This window comes from Cygnus olor, chromosome 3, assembly GCF_009769625.2.
Source record: "Cygnus olor isolate bCygOlo1 chromosome 3, bCygOlo1.pri.v2, whole genome shotgun sequence".
NCBI lineage: Eukaryota > Metazoa > Chordata > Aves > Anseriformes > Anatidae > Cygnus > Cygnus olor.
Genome location: NC_049171.1, coordinates 48,675,141 through 48,694,072, shown reverse-complemented (window position 1 = coordinate 48,694,072; position 18,932 = coordinate 48,675,141). Strand labels below are relative to the sequence as shown.

The 18,932-nt window shown below is 45.5% G+C and overlaps 1 protein-coding gene across 16 annotated transcripts in view; it reads left to right on the top strand.

The window, feature by feature from the left end:
• The window catches only part of SESN1 (sestrin 1), a 75,428-nt gene extending 58,657 nt beyond the window's left edge, over window positions 1–16,771 (top strand). Inside the window, exons 1-11 of one of the 16 annotated variants that reach the window (XM_040551628.1) lie at window positions 977–1,061; window positions 7,161–7,226; window positions 8,142–8,342; window positions 9,275–9,457; window positions 10,914–11,144; window positions 12,436–12,583; window positions 13,363–13,475; window positions 13,722–13,912; window positions 14,161–14,305; window positions 15,162–15,215; window positions 15,649–16,771. In XM_040551628.1, coding sequence (XP_040407562.1) covers window positions 8,169–8,342; window positions 9,275–9,457; window positions 10,914–11,144; window positions 12,436–12,583; window positions 13,363–13,475; window positions 13,722–13,912; window positions 14,161–14,305; window positions 15,162–15,215; window positions 15,649–15,735 — 1,326 coding nt within the window. In that variant the 5' untranslated portion in view covers window positions 977–1,061; window positions 7,161–7,226; window positions 8,142–8,168 and the 3' untranslated portion in view covers window positions 15,736–16,771. Of the gene's footprint in view, window positions 1–975; window positions 1,062–1,219; window positions 2,091–2,525; window positions 2,618–6,485; window positions 6,613–7,158; window positions 7,227–7,660; window positions 7,680–8,141; window positions 8,343–9,274; window positions 9,458–10,913; window positions 11,145–12,435; window positions 12,584–13,362; window positions 13,476–13,721; window positions 13,913–14,160; window positions 14,306–15,161; window positions 15,216–15,648 lie in introns of those variants that run through there. The other 15 variants (XM_040551627.1, XM_040551620.1, XM_040551615.1 and 12 more) reach the window with 15 other exon arrangements.
• The last annotated feature ends 2,161 nt before the right edge of the window (window positions 16,772–18,932 follow it).

Here is an 18,932-nt window from a genome sequence, read left to right as displayed (position 1 = left end):
AAATCATAGGCAGGAGCCTTCATCCCCCAGAGGAGTGTGTTCAGAGCTGTCCTGGCCTACTCCACTCTAAACTGCAACTTCTTCTCTTTGTGTCTGTCATTTTATTTTAATTCAAAATATTTGGTGGAAAATGATTTAACAGAATTTAGCTTTGTAAACCTTAGATTGCTTTGGAAGATGAGAAAAATTCACGGCGTCCGGTTCAGAGGCTTGTTTCTTTTGAGATGATCGATAGCGTAACATCCCACCCCACAAGAGGTGGGAGATGTCAGGGATCTGGCAGCGCGTACAGCCCCAGGGGAGCCGGCGGGAGAAGCACAGACTGCTGCAAACAAAGGCTGAGTGTTTTGCTGATGTGATTGCAAAACATATGTTTGCCCGGGACTGTTATGATCTTGGGAATAGGCGCGAGGCCAAATTTCTGAAGCAGCATACTTAGTCACACAAATATCTGCAAAATGTTAGCCTCCTGCCACTGCTGGTTTTAGCAGGCGTCATTGTTCTGGTGCGGCGAGGGAAGGTGGCGAAACGAGCCGGGGACAGAGGTGGTGGTGGTCTCAGAAAGAGGGGTTGGGACGGGTTGCCCAGGGAGGTGGTGGGGTCAGTGTCCCTGGGGGCGTTGAGGAGAGGCTGGACGTGGTGCTTGGGAACATGGCTTAGTGGGTGACAGTGGTGGCAGGGGGATGGTTGGATCAGACGATCCTGAAGGTCTCTCCAGCCTCCGTGGCTACGAAAGCCAAGGGCGCTGCCCTCGGTGCCGGGGGAGCAGGACAGGCCTCAGACCTCGCCCGAGCCTCCGGCCGGGGGCGCTGCCCCGGGGCTCCAGCCTCCCCTCGGCCGGCTCGGGGGCGGCCCGGCCGCAGCTCCGCCCGGCGGGGAGGCCGCCCCATGGCTGGGGCCCGCCCGATGGCTGGGGCCCGCCCCGGCGGCGCCGGGCGCTGAGGCAGAGCCGCGGCGGGGCTGCCCGGGGAGCGCGGCGAGGCCCGGCCCCGCGGTGCCGGCAGAGGCTGGGCGGGCCGGGCCGGCGGCGGCGGCGGCAGCAGCAGCAGCAGCAGCAGCAGGTACCCGGCGGGGGGCTGAGGGGCCGGGGGCTGCTCACGGGGATCCCGGCCGGGGGGACGGGGTTCGCCTCGGGCAAGGAATACAACGCTGCTTCGGAGCCCTCTGGGGAAATTGAGCGTTTCAGCGCTTCAAGGCTTTTGTTTGGAAGGGGAGCCGGGATCCTCCGATTGCTGGGAGTTGTGGAGAGAGTGATGGGGTTTTGCTGGCTGGGGCAGGTGTAGTGCCTCGGAGATGCAGGATGCCTTGCTCTGGCATAATGCGGCAGTACAGCCTGCATAACATAAAGGAGAACTGGCTCATTTGAACTCGTTTCCTTCCGTGTTGCCGATTTATTGGTATTGAAACATTGTTTACAGCATGCAAATCGCAGCCTTCCTTCCAAAGCCTTCACCCTTTCATACCTTTCATGTCGTCGTACACATGACAGTGTATAGAAAAGCCAGGCACTGTCCGTTTAGGTTCTGGTGCTCGGTCTGTGAGCTCACAACCAAAGTCAATGGGGTTGTGGTCTCCAGGCGGTTGGGTCACAAAGCCACTGGAGGAACAGGGCAGGAGTAGCACTGAGGTGACCTGAGACTGCGCCAGCAGGACCTGCTCTTACTATTTAGTTTTGGAAAAAAAAAAAAAAAAAAGGAAAAAAAGTGGTAGAGGTGAAGAGTGGGGAACCAGGGCTCTGCTTTCCTTCCTTGGGTTGAGAGCAGGGTGGGTGGCTTTGGGCGCACGCTCAGTTGCCTTGAGATCGGTCTTGAATCGAGCCCTATGGCCTGGGATGTTTATGAAATGCAGTCTTTTAAAGGATCTTGAGACATTTGGAGAACGTTAACTTACTGATTCTTAAAGTGTTTAATCTATAAGGAAAGCATACTCTCAGTAAAGCAGCATTTCAGCTGCTGTGCTCTCACTGAGTGCTTTGGAGCAGAGCAGAGTGCTTGCTCTCAGGTCTTTGCATCCGTGCGTGTGCGGACATGTCCAGTGCTCGGGCTGAGTGACACCTCCGGGGGACCCAGGGAATGGAAACAGCATTTAGGGTATGTGGGCATCTGGGGGACTGCTATTCTGGCACTTTAATATGAGTCGGGGTTGGGGTTGGTTTGAGAGAGACACAGCGATTGCAGATGCTTCTGAATTAGATAAATGAACAAAACAGAAAAAACTGCCCATTTTATTTAGCCCTGTGTTTAGAAATTATGTAGGGTTTGTGAGTTGTTTTTTTTTTTTTTAGATAAAATAATTTATATTTAATCCATACTCCTTGTTTCTTAATCCATTTGCTTGCAAAAGCTACCCATCTGATAAGGTAGCCACACGAGCAGAACCTAAAATACATCTTTTAAGCTGAGTGCGCATCAGCTTGGTGATAAGAGCACAGGGAGATCAAAATAACTTGTCCTGTGAGGCCAGTGTGTCAGTCATTGCTGTTAAGATCTAAACAAGAAAACTCCGAATTTGTAGGCTGTCAGTGTCACCAGCAGAGAGATCTTGCTGTCGGTGACCTTTAAAGGGGAAGCAGGAACCAGACACAGTGAGCAGAAGCAGCCAGCAGCCTCCCAGACGGGTAAGTGCCAAAGCCTCCCTTGGAGAGGTAGTGCCAGCATCTTGGACACGGAGATCCTTTGGGTCATGTTATCCTAGAAGAGTGTAAAGCTCTAACTGAATGTTTTTAATGTCGGCTTCAGATGCATACCATAGTATCCTAAGCTGAATTTCCAGCACTGGCACAGTGGAGAAGTGGGGGGATTAAATCTACTGGGGAATTGTGCTGAAGAGGTTTGAACCCACAACTCACTTATTGTGCTGTACTTAACCCAAAGCTTGGATAGGAATGTGCTTAGATTACATAAAATGACCACTGGCCGTCTAGGGAAAAGTTACCCACAAAAAAGGTTGCCTCAGACTCATTTCCCTCTGTATACCTGTGCTGATTCATTTATATTGCATTACGGAATGTGACTTTCATAAAATTTTGTTTGAACCTAGCAGTACTTAGTGGTTAGTCAGGATACAGATGATTCGGGTGAAGATGTTAATCCAAGTGTGGTTTAGTGAGGTAAATTGATAATTATATTTTCACTTCACATGTGGCTTGTCTGTGACAAAGTGTTCTGTTTTGGCTGTTTAGAGGGGCTTAAGTGAGTATATAAATCAGCATCTCTGGGAGATACAGCATTTGATATTGGTGCTGATTGTACTTGAGGGGAGCAAAATGACTCATTGTGTTTTAACCCAGGCAAGCAGTCTGAAGATTGTGGTTCATGGTTAGTGCTCAGCTGATGAATCCTGAATTACTGAAAATCAGAAGTTTGGTGGAAGTCACCATACTCATCTGACCAAACTATGATTGAGTTTTGGGAGAAGTTTTGTGATAAGAGGCAGAGCTTTAGCTGCCAGGAGCCGATAGCAGGGATCAGAAAAAGCATTTAGGCTCAACTACGGAGCAGTAGCTGTAGCTGGGGTTACGTGGCTGTTCCTGGTCTCAAAGCCCTGCATCCTTGCACGTAGCTGAACTCTGCTTCAGTATTTCAAGGTGGAATTTCTGACATTGGGTGTCTGTTTAGCAGCGACATTTTTTTCTTTTCATGTTTTAAAGAGGTTCAAAACCAAAATAGATGATGGTCTGTTACAGTGTTCAGGTACATTGTTCCTCAGGTATTAAAAAGCATCTCTTAAGCATTTGCAATTCAATTTTGCATCACAAGCTTTTACTTACATTTGATGGGAGTGCTGTTCTTGACAAGATACTTTAAAAATTTACCTAAAAATGGGCTTGATTGACAGTCTTAAGATGCAGAAAAGCTGTAAGTAGCGTGAGTTTCTACATGCTGATGGATTTGTAAGTGGCCTTTGCTCAGCATATCTGTGCATCCATACAGATTTTGGATTGAGTTGGCATCATGGAGTTAGATAAATGAAGTGAGAGATTGGTGAAAGAGAATGGTAACTGGGAAGGTTAATTAGGTTTGCAGACTTGTCTCATTGACTCCTCTGCCTGCGTTCTGAAGAGCTGTTTTTTGGTGTAAATTTGCATAAAACACATATTTCCTGGTTGAGAAGTCTCTGAAAAGACACGGTCTGATGGTTAGGGCATTAGCCTGTGACTTGAGACCTCAGCTCAAGCCATCGGTCTTCCTGTAGCAGCCTTGCTTAGACACACAGCTTTTGTGTTTCTCCTTTTTTGTATAAGGGGGAGATAATACACTTTGTTGACTCTGCAGGAATGTCGCATGGGTTAAATACACGAGATGTCAGATGCACGGCTGTGGCAGTGAGGAGGGACGTGTAGGCTCAGATGTGACAGGTATCCCGTGAACGGGGTTCCTGTGGTAACAATCATGGCCACGGAGAAATGTGAATTACATTACATACGGGGACAGAGGTGCCCTTTCCATGATTTCTGAGGTAGCCTCCTCTGGCCCAGCGACACAGCATTTATACAGCTGAAGCCAGGCTTCTCTCTAGAGGCCCCCCTGTGCAGTGCAGTGGTTCCCCCGCCGTCAGCTGCTGGGCTTCCTGGGTGCCGAGGCGGCCCCAGTCCGACTGCGCAGCCATCCGGGCCTGGCTTTGAAGACCGAGCGCCTGCGGTGGATTATCGTTATGAGGTATTACTTGCACGTAAAGCCTCAGTTGTGGTCGGCTTTCTGCTGAGCTCGGAGCTGGATTTAGCTGCAGAGTTCCTGGTTTGAATGGAAGTGGTGTGGCGAGGTTAACAAAGGAGGAAAGAAGCCAGGAGAAGCTTGATGGGGAAACCGCAGTGCTGAGGTCACTGGTGCACAACCTGATGGTCTGGAATCATGAAAGTCGCTTAGGCTTTTGTAATAAGCAAAATAAATATTGGTTGTTTACATCTGCTGCTCGGCCTGGCACCCGCTCCTTCGCCGAGTGCTTGTCGGTGTCCCGTGAGGGGCGTCCTCGCCAGGAGGCCGCAGGGGAGACAGGCAGGGGTGCCGCAGCTGGCCCGGGAGGCAGCTTGCCCTCGGAAGGGAAGGCTGGAGGGAGGTGTGTTTTGGCTGAATGTACTTGGAATGCATCGTGAAAGGCATTGTGGAGCTTGGAGATACAGCAAAAACCAAAGGAAGGTCCTCCAGGAGTGTTCTGGGCGTTATTTCTGGGCTGTCTGTGTCGTATCAGAGCATCGGGATGCTGGGAGTGCTTGGAGAAGCCTGGTGGTTTTTGAGCACTAGGAGGACTTGATTAAATGCTGATTCTAGTAGTCAATTACCTCATGACAACAAGCACATTTCTGTTCTCAGCACCCTCTGGAAAAAATGCTTTAACCCCCAGTTTGCAGATGGGAAACGGAGGCAGTGCGAAGTGCCATGCTCACAAGTCCTTTGCAACCTCCCTGTCAGAGCAGAGCCCTGAACCCATGCTTGAATCCATGCTGTCATTTCAGGGCCTGAGGAGAACAAGGCAACTTCTTCAGTCCCCCAGGAAGCCCAATGTCACTTCGCAGAGAGGGCTCGTTTTTTTCCTTTAGCGTGCCTTCCTAACGCTGCCTGTTCTGTGGAGCATAAACAGCAGTTTGGCCCCAGCATGCTTTAAAAATGTAACGCATATTGACATGGACGTATTTTAGATTGTGAGGCAAAATATACCAGCGGTCGCCTCGCCTTGTTTCTGAAAATTTGTTTTTTTCTTCCTTATAACTCCTCTGGGACAGGGAAGACTGAAACGCAGTTGTTCAAGAATTAAACTTCAAGGTGTTTCTCTTGGAGTGGCTGAGCTGGCAGACAACTGCAGGCCTCTGCTAAATTACACGATGTGTACCGACGTTTCTCTTGCTGTCATTTGCATGTAAGATGTTCCTCTAATTTGCTAGTGCGGCTGTAGCTGGGATAAGAAGCTGTAATATTACTAAGAATGGTAGGAAGCTTTGAGGAGAGAGGGTTTTTAAGAAATGAATTCTAACCCACACCAAGTGGCATTGCTAGCGCCTTAGCTGACAAGCAGGGTGTGTTCGTGAATGTCAGGACCCTGAGGAGGAAAAAGCCCCATTGCAACCCTTGCTGTCCTGTGGGATATGTGAAATGGCTGGTGGTAAGAGCTGCTGCTTGGTCTCCATTTTCCCCAGTAAGAGAAGTGAGGGCTTCTGACACAGGTCTGAGAGGTGCTGGAGGCTGGTGGAGTCTGGTGGGCTTCGGTAGCTCCGAGATGGATCCGTGCTGGTCGTTTCCAGTTTTCAGAAGCTGGTTTTTAGTCTTAGTGGAAAGTTCAGGGAACAGTAACTGATTAATAAAATTGCTTCTCGTGCGATGAACTCTTGCAAATAGAAACCTCAGCTAAGGATAGAAGGTGCACTAGTGAGACCAGTATTGCTTGGTTGTAACAGCCTTCGCCTATGTAGGGAAAACGTAGCAAAATTTAAATCTGGATTTGGCAGGCAGCTTGTAGGGGTTCTGTCTGCTCTTGAATCCTAAAAGAGCAGTAGGTGCCCCTCTGCTCTGTTTTGCCTGCAGTGCCTCAGCACCGCAGGGTGCTCCCCCTCACCTTCACGTGAGCCTGACCAGCTACTTACCCCATCTTGAAAAGAAAGCAGACGCAGATGTAGATCAGGTACTTTCAGCAGTTTAAGACCTCTTTGAGGTCGGGGAAAAAGAAATCTGATTAGGGTTACAGCTGTTTCATTTCCTGACAGATGCACAGAGTGTTATGTGCTTGCTTACTGCGGATGTACACACATACATCAGTCTCGTTTTGTATCAGTGGCATAACCACACAGCAGCCGGCTCTGTACTGAACAACGTGTCCCGGACGCCCTGCCAGAATCTGCCTTATGCAAAATTTTCTGTGAACCAGGTTGTACTGTGCGCATACATATATATATTTGTGTGTTTTTTTCTGTGGTTGACAGGGCCTTTGTTGTTGCAGTTTTTGTAGCTGGAGTGGGACTGTGCTCTGTAAACAAGTGTGACTAGTTCTAAAGTACTTGCAGAAAAATAATTTGCATTCGTACAAATGGTACTGGTGAAAGTACCGGTGTCAGAGTACCCCAAGTACCCAAATAAGCTCAGCTCTGAATGGCAAATTTTTTTCTTTCTTGCAACCACAGCTAAAAGGCTGTTTATAACTGAACGCTGAGATGGTGTATTTTTCTTTTCTAGGAACTTGGAATAAGAATTCCTAGACCACTGGGACACGGACCAAGCAGATTCATCCCAGAGAAGGAGGTGTGGTGGTGTTTTCAAGTACACAGTGAACTTTATGCTTTTAAGGAACACTCTTTTAGTAGTAACCCACATTTGGTTTCAGGACAGCTGCTGAACTGCAAAACATTTTCAGTTGTGATCACATTCAGTCCTGGTGAGACTTTGGCCACAGTTCTGATGTACAAACCAACGAGAGCCCAGGGGAACTCTGGAATAGTTATGACACCTCCTGTACTGCTCTCTAGCATTAGAGAAACCCAATACTGTTCTGTGTAAGAGTGTGTGTTTCCTTGTGAACATCCGGATGTAGTTTCCTACTGGTCCACAAGGTACCTGCCCCTCTGCTCCGGGGTTACTTTTTCTTGAGCTGCCACTGCCATTCTGAATATCTGACAAACTGCAGAGTGCCGTGGCTGAGCATTGCTGGTGCTTCTCTTCTGAGCGACTGGTAGGAGAACTTGGAGCGGAGGAAAAGTTAGTAGTATGCCTGTGGTTTTCTAGGAATTTCTGAGCCTTAAGCTTCAGTTTCCTTTTATAATTCTCTCTTGTCATCTTAGCTAGCTTTTTGCTTGTTTTCTTCTTTTCCTCTCAGTAAAAAATATTTTTTCAGTTAGCTCGCTCTTGTTATAATAACTTAAGATGAATTTGGGGCATTCAAGAAAGTGAAGGTGAGAGTTGAGGAGAAGTCAGTGTTGCATGAGAGAAAGTATAAAGGCAAAAATCTCTTTTTGCTGCTGATATAATCATTTGGGATCCAAATGAGAGGTGCTGAAGGGATCTCCTGCCTTGCTTTATGTGCACTGATTTAATGCCATTAGGAGAGGCATCTCATAATTCCTTTCACTGGGGGCCTGGGTGCTGTGGTAATACATTTTTTTTTCTATTTTATCAGTACTGCTCAGACAATGTTATTAATCTCTCTTTCTGTTAACTCAGACTATTCAAGTGGGAAACGAAGACGCCATGATGCACACGCTGTTTGCAGATTCTTTTGCTACGCTGGGCCGACTGGACAATGTTACCTTGGTGATGGTTTTCCACCCGCAGTACCTTGAAAGCTTTCTGAAAACTCAGCACTATCTGCTGCAGATGGATGGTCCACTCCCTCTTCATTACCGGCACTACATCGGGATAATGGTATGCTGGAACGTAAAGCAGCAAGCAGAAACAGCCGCTTTGGCAACTCTCTCTGATCTTTTTTAATAGCAGTGTTTTGCAGTTTCTAGTTGGCTAGGCATTTCATCAGAAGCTAAGGGGAAAAACAGAGTAGGTTTGTTTGTGTCTGTTTTACAAATTGTTTCATAAGATCAGTACTTTATGTTCATAGTTTCGGTAGGAATGCAAGGAAGAGAAAAAAATCTGTTATAAAAATAAGAATTGTTTATTCTTGGTTTCCTTAGTATCTCAGAAAATGGTTTTCAAGACAGCTTTTTTGTGTGCGTAGTCTTAAAAATGCACCTCTCTCTGACTCGGTAGTCCCATTATCTGCTTCTGAATCTCTGAATTCTGAGCAGGTTTTCTGCCAGAAGTGGCTGATTTTATCATTTCCAGTCTGCCAGTGCAATGGTCAGCAATGGCCTGCTGAAGTTACACTGAAGATTTGTACTGCACCTTATTTTGATGGGAAAAGTATTAAAGCTTGAATAAATGACACTGGATCTCTTCTTTGCTGAAAAGCTGCCCTTAGTTTTTCTTGCTATGTGCATTCTAAAACCTGCTTTTGTTCTAGCTGGTAGAGATTTGCCTAGAAGCAGTCTTGCTTCCTCCACGCTGGAGAGTACTGTGCAGGATGGCATAGTGGCTACAGGTCATACAATAGATCTGTGCCTGTACTTCTCTCTGGATGTAGGCATGTTGCACCTGTAGCCAGCATCATTAGAATGTAGACAAATGAGGAATATTTGTGTTATGAGACCAATAATCAAAACAGGCTTTTTTTTAATTCAGCCTTTGAACACTGCAAGTCTTATTCTTGAATATTTTGAGGAAATGATGGCTTGTGGCATTTGTTGTAATGCACTAACTTACTGTAATTGTTTTCCGTACCACAACCGTGTTTTCCATTTTAGGCTGCAGCAAGACATCAGTGCTCTTACCTTGTTAACCTCCATGTGAATGACTTCCTTCACGTTGGTGGAGACCCTAAATGGTTGAATGGGCTGGAAAATGCACCTCAAAAACTGCAAAATTTGGGAGAATTGAACAAAATGTTGGCTCACCGACCCTGGCTTATCACCAAGGAGCATATCGAGGTAAATCTTTCATGGAGTAATGTGAATGTACCCTTGTTTTTCAGTAAATGCAATCTTAGGGTTAGGAGCCAGACAGGGTGAGAGATGTTCTGTGTTTCAGATCACTTTCATTTTGGTGTTTAGTCACTGCAATACTGCGTGCATGATATATCACTTGTGCTAACCCCGTAAAACTGGCATAATCATTACTGGTCTCAAACCACAAACCAATTTAATTTATGATACGCTGGTATTTCAGAATTGTCATGTCAGTATTCTGTTGGTGCGATGCTGGTGTGGTCAGATGTGCACTTCCTTAAGTTGGATGCTGTCAGTAACCAGAAATCCCCGAGCATTTCTGAGATGGTGCCAGGCTGAACACAGATCACCATGTTTTTGTCCCAGTATTCGCTGGTTCAAACGCTCAGTTTTCAGAGCTCTAATCTCTCTGCAGGCATTTCTGAGTCCCTGGTGTTTATATCTAAGATAATTTTATCTGGGGGGAAAAAAAGCCAGTAGTAAGAACAAAAGGAAAAGGCTAAATGCCCCCACACTGCCCCTGCATGGCAGTTTGGAGGTGACCGATGCCCAGGCTGGGTGTGGGGGAGCAGGAGGGCAGAGCAGCCCAGGGACGCCGTGACAGTGCAGGGTGGAAGCCGGCCGGCACCGCAGCACCAACCAGCCACAAAGCGGCTGCTTCTGCTGCTCTTTCCTCCAAGAGTAACCCAGCTCAGCTAGCTTTGGGTGTGCAGCAACAGCAGCTCTCACAGTAGGGGCACTCCTGCCCAGCCCTGGCCGTGGCTACTGGGGCAATTTTCCCTCCTCTGCCCTTCTCTTTACCCGTAGCACGGAAGTGGGTGCTGGGACTCGCTCCGCGCTGCCTGCCAGGTGGAGAGCGGAGGCAGGACCCTGGGCTGTGGGGGAGGACGCACGCTTTGCCGGGAGGCCCAAACCTCCCACACTTTCCTGCCTGAAGGGGAAGTTGGGGTTTGAAGCTTCTTGTCAAACGCAGAGCATCCCACCCACAGGGACCAGGCGCAGGGAGCCCAGCCTTGATGCCAGGTTCTTGCACAGCTGATCTGCCAGGAGGTGCCAGGGTTTTCCAAGTCTGTAAAGACCGGTTGAAGAAAGAGGCAACTGTTGTGGTTGCGTCTTCACCAGAGGTGCGAAATTTCGACACAAGTCAAGTCCGGCTTCAGTGCAAACCGTATGGTGCAAAACAGAAACCCCAACTGCCTCGATAGCTGCTTGGGGGCTGGAGAGGGGAGAGAAGTCACCAAGTCAGCTATCAGCAGGTAACCTCCTAACAGGACAGCGAGCATGCAGAGAGTTAGGGCAGAAGGGAGCTAGGGAGCAACTGTGGATTTTGGAAAAATAATTTTGTCCGTCAAATAAATGTGTTGATAAATTGCATGAAAGTGGAATCGTTTGAACCCCTTTTTAAAAGTAATGCTTTTGTCTTGCATTATTTTTAAAGCGACTTCTGAAGACTGAAGAAAACAGCTGGTCCCTGGCGGAGCTGATCCACGCAGTAGTTCTCCTTACACACTACCACTCCCTGGCTTCCTTCACATTTGGCTGTGGAATCAGCCCGGAGATCGACTGTGAAGGGGGTCACACCTTCAGGCCACCTTCCGTCAGTAACTACTGCATCTGTGATATGACAAATGGTTACCACAGGGTGGATGACATTCATGCCAGCCCAACTGTGAGTATCCCGGGAAGTGTCTGAAAACTCTCCTTCAACCGAAGTCGTTTCTTTGTAAATGGAATACATCGAGGATACCCGTGCATGCATCTCTTTTTGTTCAGTGGTATTGATGAGCCTAACCTAGCTGAGGACTAACCTGTTGAAAAGATACATTAAGGAGGAGCTGAAATGGCACTGGGGAAAGCTAGCAAAGGAAGAGACAAAGATACAATCTCTCTTGTCTATTTTTTTGATCTCTTATCTGTTTGCCTATCTGAGTGAGTGCTGCTGACCTCAGCTTGATCATGATACGCGTCCTGAGTAGCAGTGGCCAGGAAAGATTTTTATTCCACGTGTGCAGTGGAAATTTGGCTCTTCCTTTGATTCTAGTCTTTGATGCCCTGAGGTGTTTGTGGTGCATCACACGACAGATCGTTCACAGTTTTCTGACCATGTGTCTAAAACAGTACTTCCTGCCTGCAGCACTTGTGCTCACTGATCTGCACTTGCTTCCAGTTGGTGAGAAGCATGATGTGAACTGAGCGCTGGTTTAAGAGCAGCGACAACAGGATATTTTCAGTGTAGGTTCCTTGCTTGTGAGACTTTGCTGTAATAGCGTGGGTGGCACTCAGATTTTGTCGGATGAGCTTGCCGGTTTTCTCAAAGAGCAAGTTGACTGCAAAAGGCAGAGAGAAAAAGGGGAGAACAATTTAAATTGAAGATAACTTCATTTTGCTTTGTGCTGATGGATTTTTACAGGACCAGATACTGAATTAATAGCATATTGTGATGGTGTTGAAACAGCTCTTGTGAAGTAAGATTATCTTGTGCTAGCTGTCCTTTGAGGCTTCATTAAATCTGCATTTACACTCACTCTTCCTTTCCCTTTCGATATGTTTTCTTCAATATGTGAGCAGAGAAAGGGAAAAATACAGTTGGGTAGTAAATTGTGGTTACTTCCTCTATCAGAATTTCTGTTACAGCCCCTATTTTTTTCAGTTGTTAAACATTTAGATTAGGTAAAAGAAATTATTTCAATTTTATTGTGACAACCACTTGTTCCAAAACGCAGTAAGTCTTAAAATATACTAAAAATGCCAGAGATCTTATTGAGAAAAGATGATGACTAAATGTGAACTGTTAGGTCAGTACAGATTTCTTTCAAGAGCTGTTTTCCTGGAAAAATCAGTATTTAATGATGTAAATGAAGGACACAGCCTGCATTTAAATTTTCTGGTTTGATGATTTCTACTGTAATTGTCAGTTCTTGTTACACAGGGAAATGAAATGTTTGTGTCTCCTTTTCAAGACTACAGAGTCCGTCTGTGAAGTTGAAGCTCTCATGGAGAAAATGAAGCAGCTGCAGGAGTGCAGAGATGAAGAGGAAGCCAGCCAAGAAGAGATGGCCACCCGTTTTGAAAGAGAGAAGAGGGAAAGCATGTTCGTGTGTTCTTCAGGTAGCACAGATGTAGTGTGTATATGTGTTCTAAATCACTTTAAGAAATAAGTGTTATTTGATGTCTCAAAAACAGTACCTTTGCTTTGAAGGGATCAAGATTAGGGGTGCCTGGTTTTCTTGCAGGATCACTTAAAAGCAAAGAAGTGCCAAGATTTGTGGCACCCCAAACATACATTAATACTTCCTGACCAATATCGAGTTTAGTAGAAATTTATTTCCAACAGAAATGTGAAACTTTTAAACCTCTTTCATGAGGCGTTGTAAAAAGAAGTCCTTAGATGTAGCTTTTTAAGTCTACAAAACGTTACGTTTCAGGTGACTCTGAAATAACACTTAATCTGTTAGAAGCTTAGGGTTGTTGTGGGTTCTTCAATGTTTTCCTGTAAAATAAACTTGGCATGGAAGACTTAGAGGTCTTTTTTCAATAAGGTCTCTGTTCCAAACCAAGTTTCCTTTTTACAGTTTTAAAGACCACCTGAGTTCAGAGCAAAGTACCCCCTAGACCAGAGGGATAGGATGAAGACTGGTACACAAAAGAAAGGAAAAAAGATGTTTGCAGATCAGAAAGATTTTGAGTGTTTTTCATGAAATTGCCTCTAAAAAAAAAGAATAGCTGAATTCACGCTAAGGTGTACCAAAGAATTTTATTACAGGTATTCCAATGAAACCATGTGTTTATTTAAAAAGCACAGACTCCCGTTCTTCTGTAACAGTTCCCCTAGTACACTTCAGTTTGTTCTTACTGAAATTGCATGAAATTCTCTTTGCAATTAACAGAAGATGAAGAATCGGCACCGACAAGAGATGTGTCTCGTCACTTTGAGGATACCAGCTATGGTTACAAAGACTTCTCCAGACATGGAATGCACGTGCCCACCTTCCGAGCTCAGGTAACAAGGATGGGGGCTGCTCTCAGGAAGCTTAGGGTGCAGTCTGTTTGTTGTGTGGCAAATACCAAACCCAGAAATTGCTGTGCTCTAGCTTACTGCCCCAAGGATGACAAGACTTAAAGCAGAAACCAACTGAACAAAACCCCCATACTGGATTATGTGCCCTGAGAGAGATTACATTAAAGCACAAGGCCTTCACAAGTTCATTTCTGAAATGCTCCATTCTGCATTTTTACTTCTTCTAAGGATTATTCCTGGGAAGACCATGGCTATTCCTTGGTTAATCGTCTTTACCCAGACGTGGGACAGCTACTTGATGAGAAGTTTCACATTGCTTATAATCTGACTTACAACACAATGGCCATGCACAAAGACGTGGATACCTCAATGCTAAGACGAGCTATTTGGAACTATATTCATTGTATGTTTGGAATAAGGTCAGTTTTGCTACGGTTTTTATACATATCAGAATTGTTAGCGTTATTATATTTTTTTTACTCAGACCAAGCAGAGCTATTAAGCAAACGTACTTTTTTTTTTTTTTTAACATATTTGTATGTATGGGGAAGGGACACTAGTGGTACAAATTACACAGTAATTTATTTTCTTGAAGGAACCTACAAACAAGGCAAGTGAAATATCTGGTTCTTGAAAATGAAAGTGTTTTTCTTTCAATTCTGAACAGATACGATGATTATGACTACGGTGAAATTAATCAGTTGTTGGACCGCAGCTTTAAAGTTTATATCAAGACTGTGGTTTGCACTCCTGAAAAGACCACAAAAAGAATGTACGATAGCTTCTGGAGGCAGTTTGAACACTCTGAGAAGGTACAGTGTGCGTGCGGTCTGAGGGACATGGGTGGGAGATCTGTTTGTCATGCTAACGCCACACCTACCCAGCTAGCATTTAAGCTTTGGCTGATGTGACTGGGATTCTGCTTGTGTTCAGTAAATTAATTCGGGGTATAGCACTTCCCAGACTGAAATATTTTTTCTTTTCATACTGTGAATGGCCCCAAAGCAGTTACTTTGTTTAAAAGTCTAAGGGCCTACTGCTGGGTTACAGTCTGAATTGCACCTTCTCGTAATATTTTTTAATCAGTGTTCATATCAAAGGCTCCATTTCTTGCTAAACTCCTTGTGAAAATAGTTTAGAGATACCTAATTATAACAGGGATACTATAACTGTGATGATTTAAGGGTGAAAAAAACTACTATATGTGGTTTGGTTTTTTTTTGTTAGACTTACAAGCTTTCAAGCACATAAACCCTTCTTTAAAGCCCCAAACCTTGCATCTACTTAACCATCAAAATCCAAGGATCATACATGTTCCTGAATGCAATCACCAGCCACTCTCACCGTCCTCATGGAAGTAATGTCAGTGAAACCAAACACAGCCCTTACATGCCAAAACTGTCAGCTAACCTGCTGTCAGTGAGAGAATACTTTTCACCCCCCTCCACTGCATAGTTTCTGATCTCCTGCCCAAAGAAATACAGTAAATACATTGAGAAGATGAGCTGGGGCACTCAAATCCGTACCTCTGGCAGCTACTGAAAGCCTCTACCTCAACAGAGACAATAGTTTTATGGCATGTTACAATTTCTGGTGTGCTTCACCTCAGCTAACCACTCCCATGTTGTTCAGGTGATAATTACCTGTGTTTCTCTCTCTGTCCCACAGGGGCAAACGACCTTATCACCTCTTCCTTTGCTAACAACCCCCTCCGCTCCACAGGTACCAACCACCCTTTTGCCTTTGACTAATTAATTAACTGAATTAAGCTCAATTTCAACAGTTGTTCCCAAGCTGCACATAGTCTGCTGCTGATGAAGGGCTTCTGTGCTTGAAAGCTTGTCTGTTTTTTTTCCAGCTAAACCAGTTGGTCTACTAAAGGTCACCTACCTCTTCTTACGAACCTGGCCCTGCTTAAACGTACCTGTGCCCCATTGCTGCACTGTGCTACAGTACCGGAGCGTTCCTTAAATCTTTCCTCCTTCAGCAAGCTTTCCTGATAGAGCTAATTAGCTGGGTAGCTGAAATGTGCAAAGCTCTCCCCCACTGCTAAGGCAAAAACTAATACGAAAACCACAGCCCCACAGACTTCCTTTTACCGAAGCACGTTACTGCGAGCGCTTTGCTAACGCACAACTTCTTTTGTTTCCCAAAGGTCCATGTAAATTTGCTTCTGGTAGAAGCTCGGATGCAAGCCGAACTACTTTATGCTCTGAGAGCTATTACTCGCTATATGACCTGATGCCTCCAGCTGCCTGTCGACGTTGGAATGTTGTGCAGCTGCAGTATGGCAGAGGAAGATACGAAGCCTCAGGACCAACGGTAGCTATAAATTAAGACGCCCATTGTGCCATAACTCCTTTAGTTTCAGCTATTTCCGTGTTTGGAATATCACTGCTGCCAGTAGGCAGTGAACGCTTGGCAGTTGAAAAGACAGGGTTGTGCAGAAGTGCTGCCTGATCATGGTATTTTGGCTTTAGACAGCACGGGACACTCTATGAACTTGTGGCAATATAGCAAATGATAGGTATATAGATCTTCTAAGGCAAATACAACAGGAGTTGGAGCGTGAAAAGAAGTGGGACTTGATGACATTTGCTTTCCCTACAAGAATAATTTTAGAAAATGTTGATGCTGCTATTTGTGCTGGTGGAGTGAACAGACACAGGCTGTTCCAGTTAAGCTAAAAGTGAAAGTGAGCACTGCTATTGTCTGAGCCTTTATTGTGTGTGGTTTCAAAAAAGCCTTGTTATTTAGATTTCTAATCAGAACTAAACCTCTTCTGTCCACACTGATGATTTGAAAGATAGCAGTCAATTTCCTCAAATAATTTAGCCTTAAGATGCTATAGGACATTTGTTCAGCATTATTTGGTGAGCTCCAAAGTGCAATGGTCTTCCTATGGAAAGGAGAGGACATCGGTCCTCCGAGCTTTTTAGAGATCTAACTACATGAAGTGTCGAGTAGCTTCTTGTCCTGTTTTTCAAGGGTGAACTGATACCTGTTCAGGAGCTAGGACAAGGTGTGGGAATGTTGTTCTAGACTGCCAAACAGTCCTACTGTATTACATGCCCAGCGCTGGTCTTACTGATTTTTTGCAGTTGCTTAAATAACTAGGCTAAATACGATCTATTTTTAGTAAATCAAAACATGATTAAAATGCTGACATTTAATATACAGTGGTTTTGGAGAACACATGAATACTTTTGTATGAGTGTGAATCGCTTTTTAAATTTGTCAGTATTATTGGTATTTTTTAAATAAAGGTAACAACTTTTTCTCTTGGTGTTTTTGTGTGGTTTAACTTCACGTTTCTCTTCTTACTGGTTGACTCACTTGTTCACATACCCAGTATATTAAAGACTGTTTTAAAATGCTTGAAACAGTAACTGAGCAAATGTACTTAAAATGACAAACCATGATTTTTTCAACCGAGTCTAAAGTGGTAGGAGATAAAGTTTTAAAAAAATGTATTTCTTCACTAAAATCACAGTGGGAACACCTCTCACATACCTTCCTAGTATCCTCCCTCATTCCTTCCCTTAGTCTTCTACCCTCTATTCAGGTATGCTCTGCCACACAGGGTTTTCTGCTGCCTCACAGGTAAGGGGTGTGAGATGACTGGAGATAGCAAATGTATTTTTATATAACCACTTCTTTTCAACGACTAGCTCTAAGTATCACTTGGAGATTAACATGGATTTTAAAACGGTCCAGCAGTGAACTTAGTTCCAGATTAGGCTGCTAGTTTTCACAGACTGCTGCCAAAAAGACCTCTGGCATCAAAAGGGATATTCACTTCTGTGCAGTCAGGCTGAGGAATTTATGGCAAGAGGCACCAGGGAGTGGGAGGGGGATTTAGAACAGTTCAGTTGGAAGGGATCAACAATGATCAAGTCCAACTGCCTCGCCGTCTTTGGGCTAACCAAAAGTTACAGCATGCTATCTAGGGCATTGTCCAAATGCCTCCTGAGCACTGACAGGCTTAGGGCACTGACCACCTCTCCAGGAAGCCCGTTCCAGTGTTTGACCACCCTCACGGTAAAGGAATTTCCCCTGATGTCCAGTCTGAACCTCCCTGGCACAGCTTTGTGCTGTTCTTGTGCATCCTGACATCAGTTCCCAGGGAGGGGAGCAGAGCCCAGCACCTCCCTCTGCACTTCCCCTCCTCGGGAGGTTGCAGAGAGCAGCGAGGTGGCCTCTGAGCCTCCTCTTCTCCAACCTGGACAACCCCAGTGTCCTCAGCCTCTCCTCCCAGGACAGGCCTTCCAGCCCTTTTACCAGCATTGTTGGCCTCCTCTGGAAGCCTTCAAGGCCCTTAACATCCTTTCTACATTGTGGAGCTCAGAACTGCACGCAATACCTTCAGTACTGAGCCCTGGGGAACACCGCTGGTGCCCAGCCACCAGCCAGGTGCAGCCCCATTTACTGCGAACCTCTGAGCTCTGCCCTTGAGGCAGGTCATTCGGTGTGAACGTGTTTATCTCACAGGTGGACAGTTTGATACCATCCTTCACAGCATCCTTCTGGACTAAGGCCTTACTGCAATCCAGAAAGATGACGTCTGATGCCTGAGTGACCAACTTTTAGGGACACACTCCTACAGCTGGCTGTAATGGGGGGGTTCCAGTACACGCAAGCGTAGAAACTCTGACCTGCTTACAGGAATGTAGGAGCCTTCTGTGTAAGGCAGAAAATAAATGGATTTACCCAACCCCACAAGTAGAGTTAAGCTAGCTCAAACTGGTTTCTGTCACTACGGCACACTCTGAGAACACTTACAATCCAAGAAGCTAAACTAAAATGATCGAGGGGAGAAAGATTAATAAACTGTCAAAAATTGTGACTAACAGGAAGCATCTGCTATTTCCTCTTAACTAAAAATACAGGATTTCTAATGTTCCAAAAACAGCAAAACTTTCCTGTCTAAAGGCATATCATAAAACTAACTTATGCCTAATGCCACAAAAAAAAGTGTCTTCCCAATCTGCAAATGGAGTTTCTGCAGCATCTGATTGTCCTGCTGTTCTTTTATTGGTTCAGAGGTAGACAGGAAACTTCCAGAAAGCCCAAACTGGTTCCAGCATAAAACCTCCAGACACATGCTGGGACATGCACACACTCTCTCCCCTTTCAAGCAGTAAACAGCAGCATGTGCGAAGGGCTTCATACCGTCACATTTTCGAACAGGACTAACCACAACCTGCAGACAATCATAACTACACATAGAGCTACCCACCTTGGAGTGAGGGGCTGAAAATGCTCGGGGTTTTCCCCTTACCAACGCTAAGACATTTGTGGTCCTAAGCAGAAGAGAGCAAGCAAGGCTGTTAAGAGCAGTGGCAACTTGTCTTTAAAAACATGAAAACGGTTAAATCGCCAGCGAAAGTCCCGCTCCGTGACAGTGGCAATTGGCTATCGCTGCACAGAGCAGCAGCA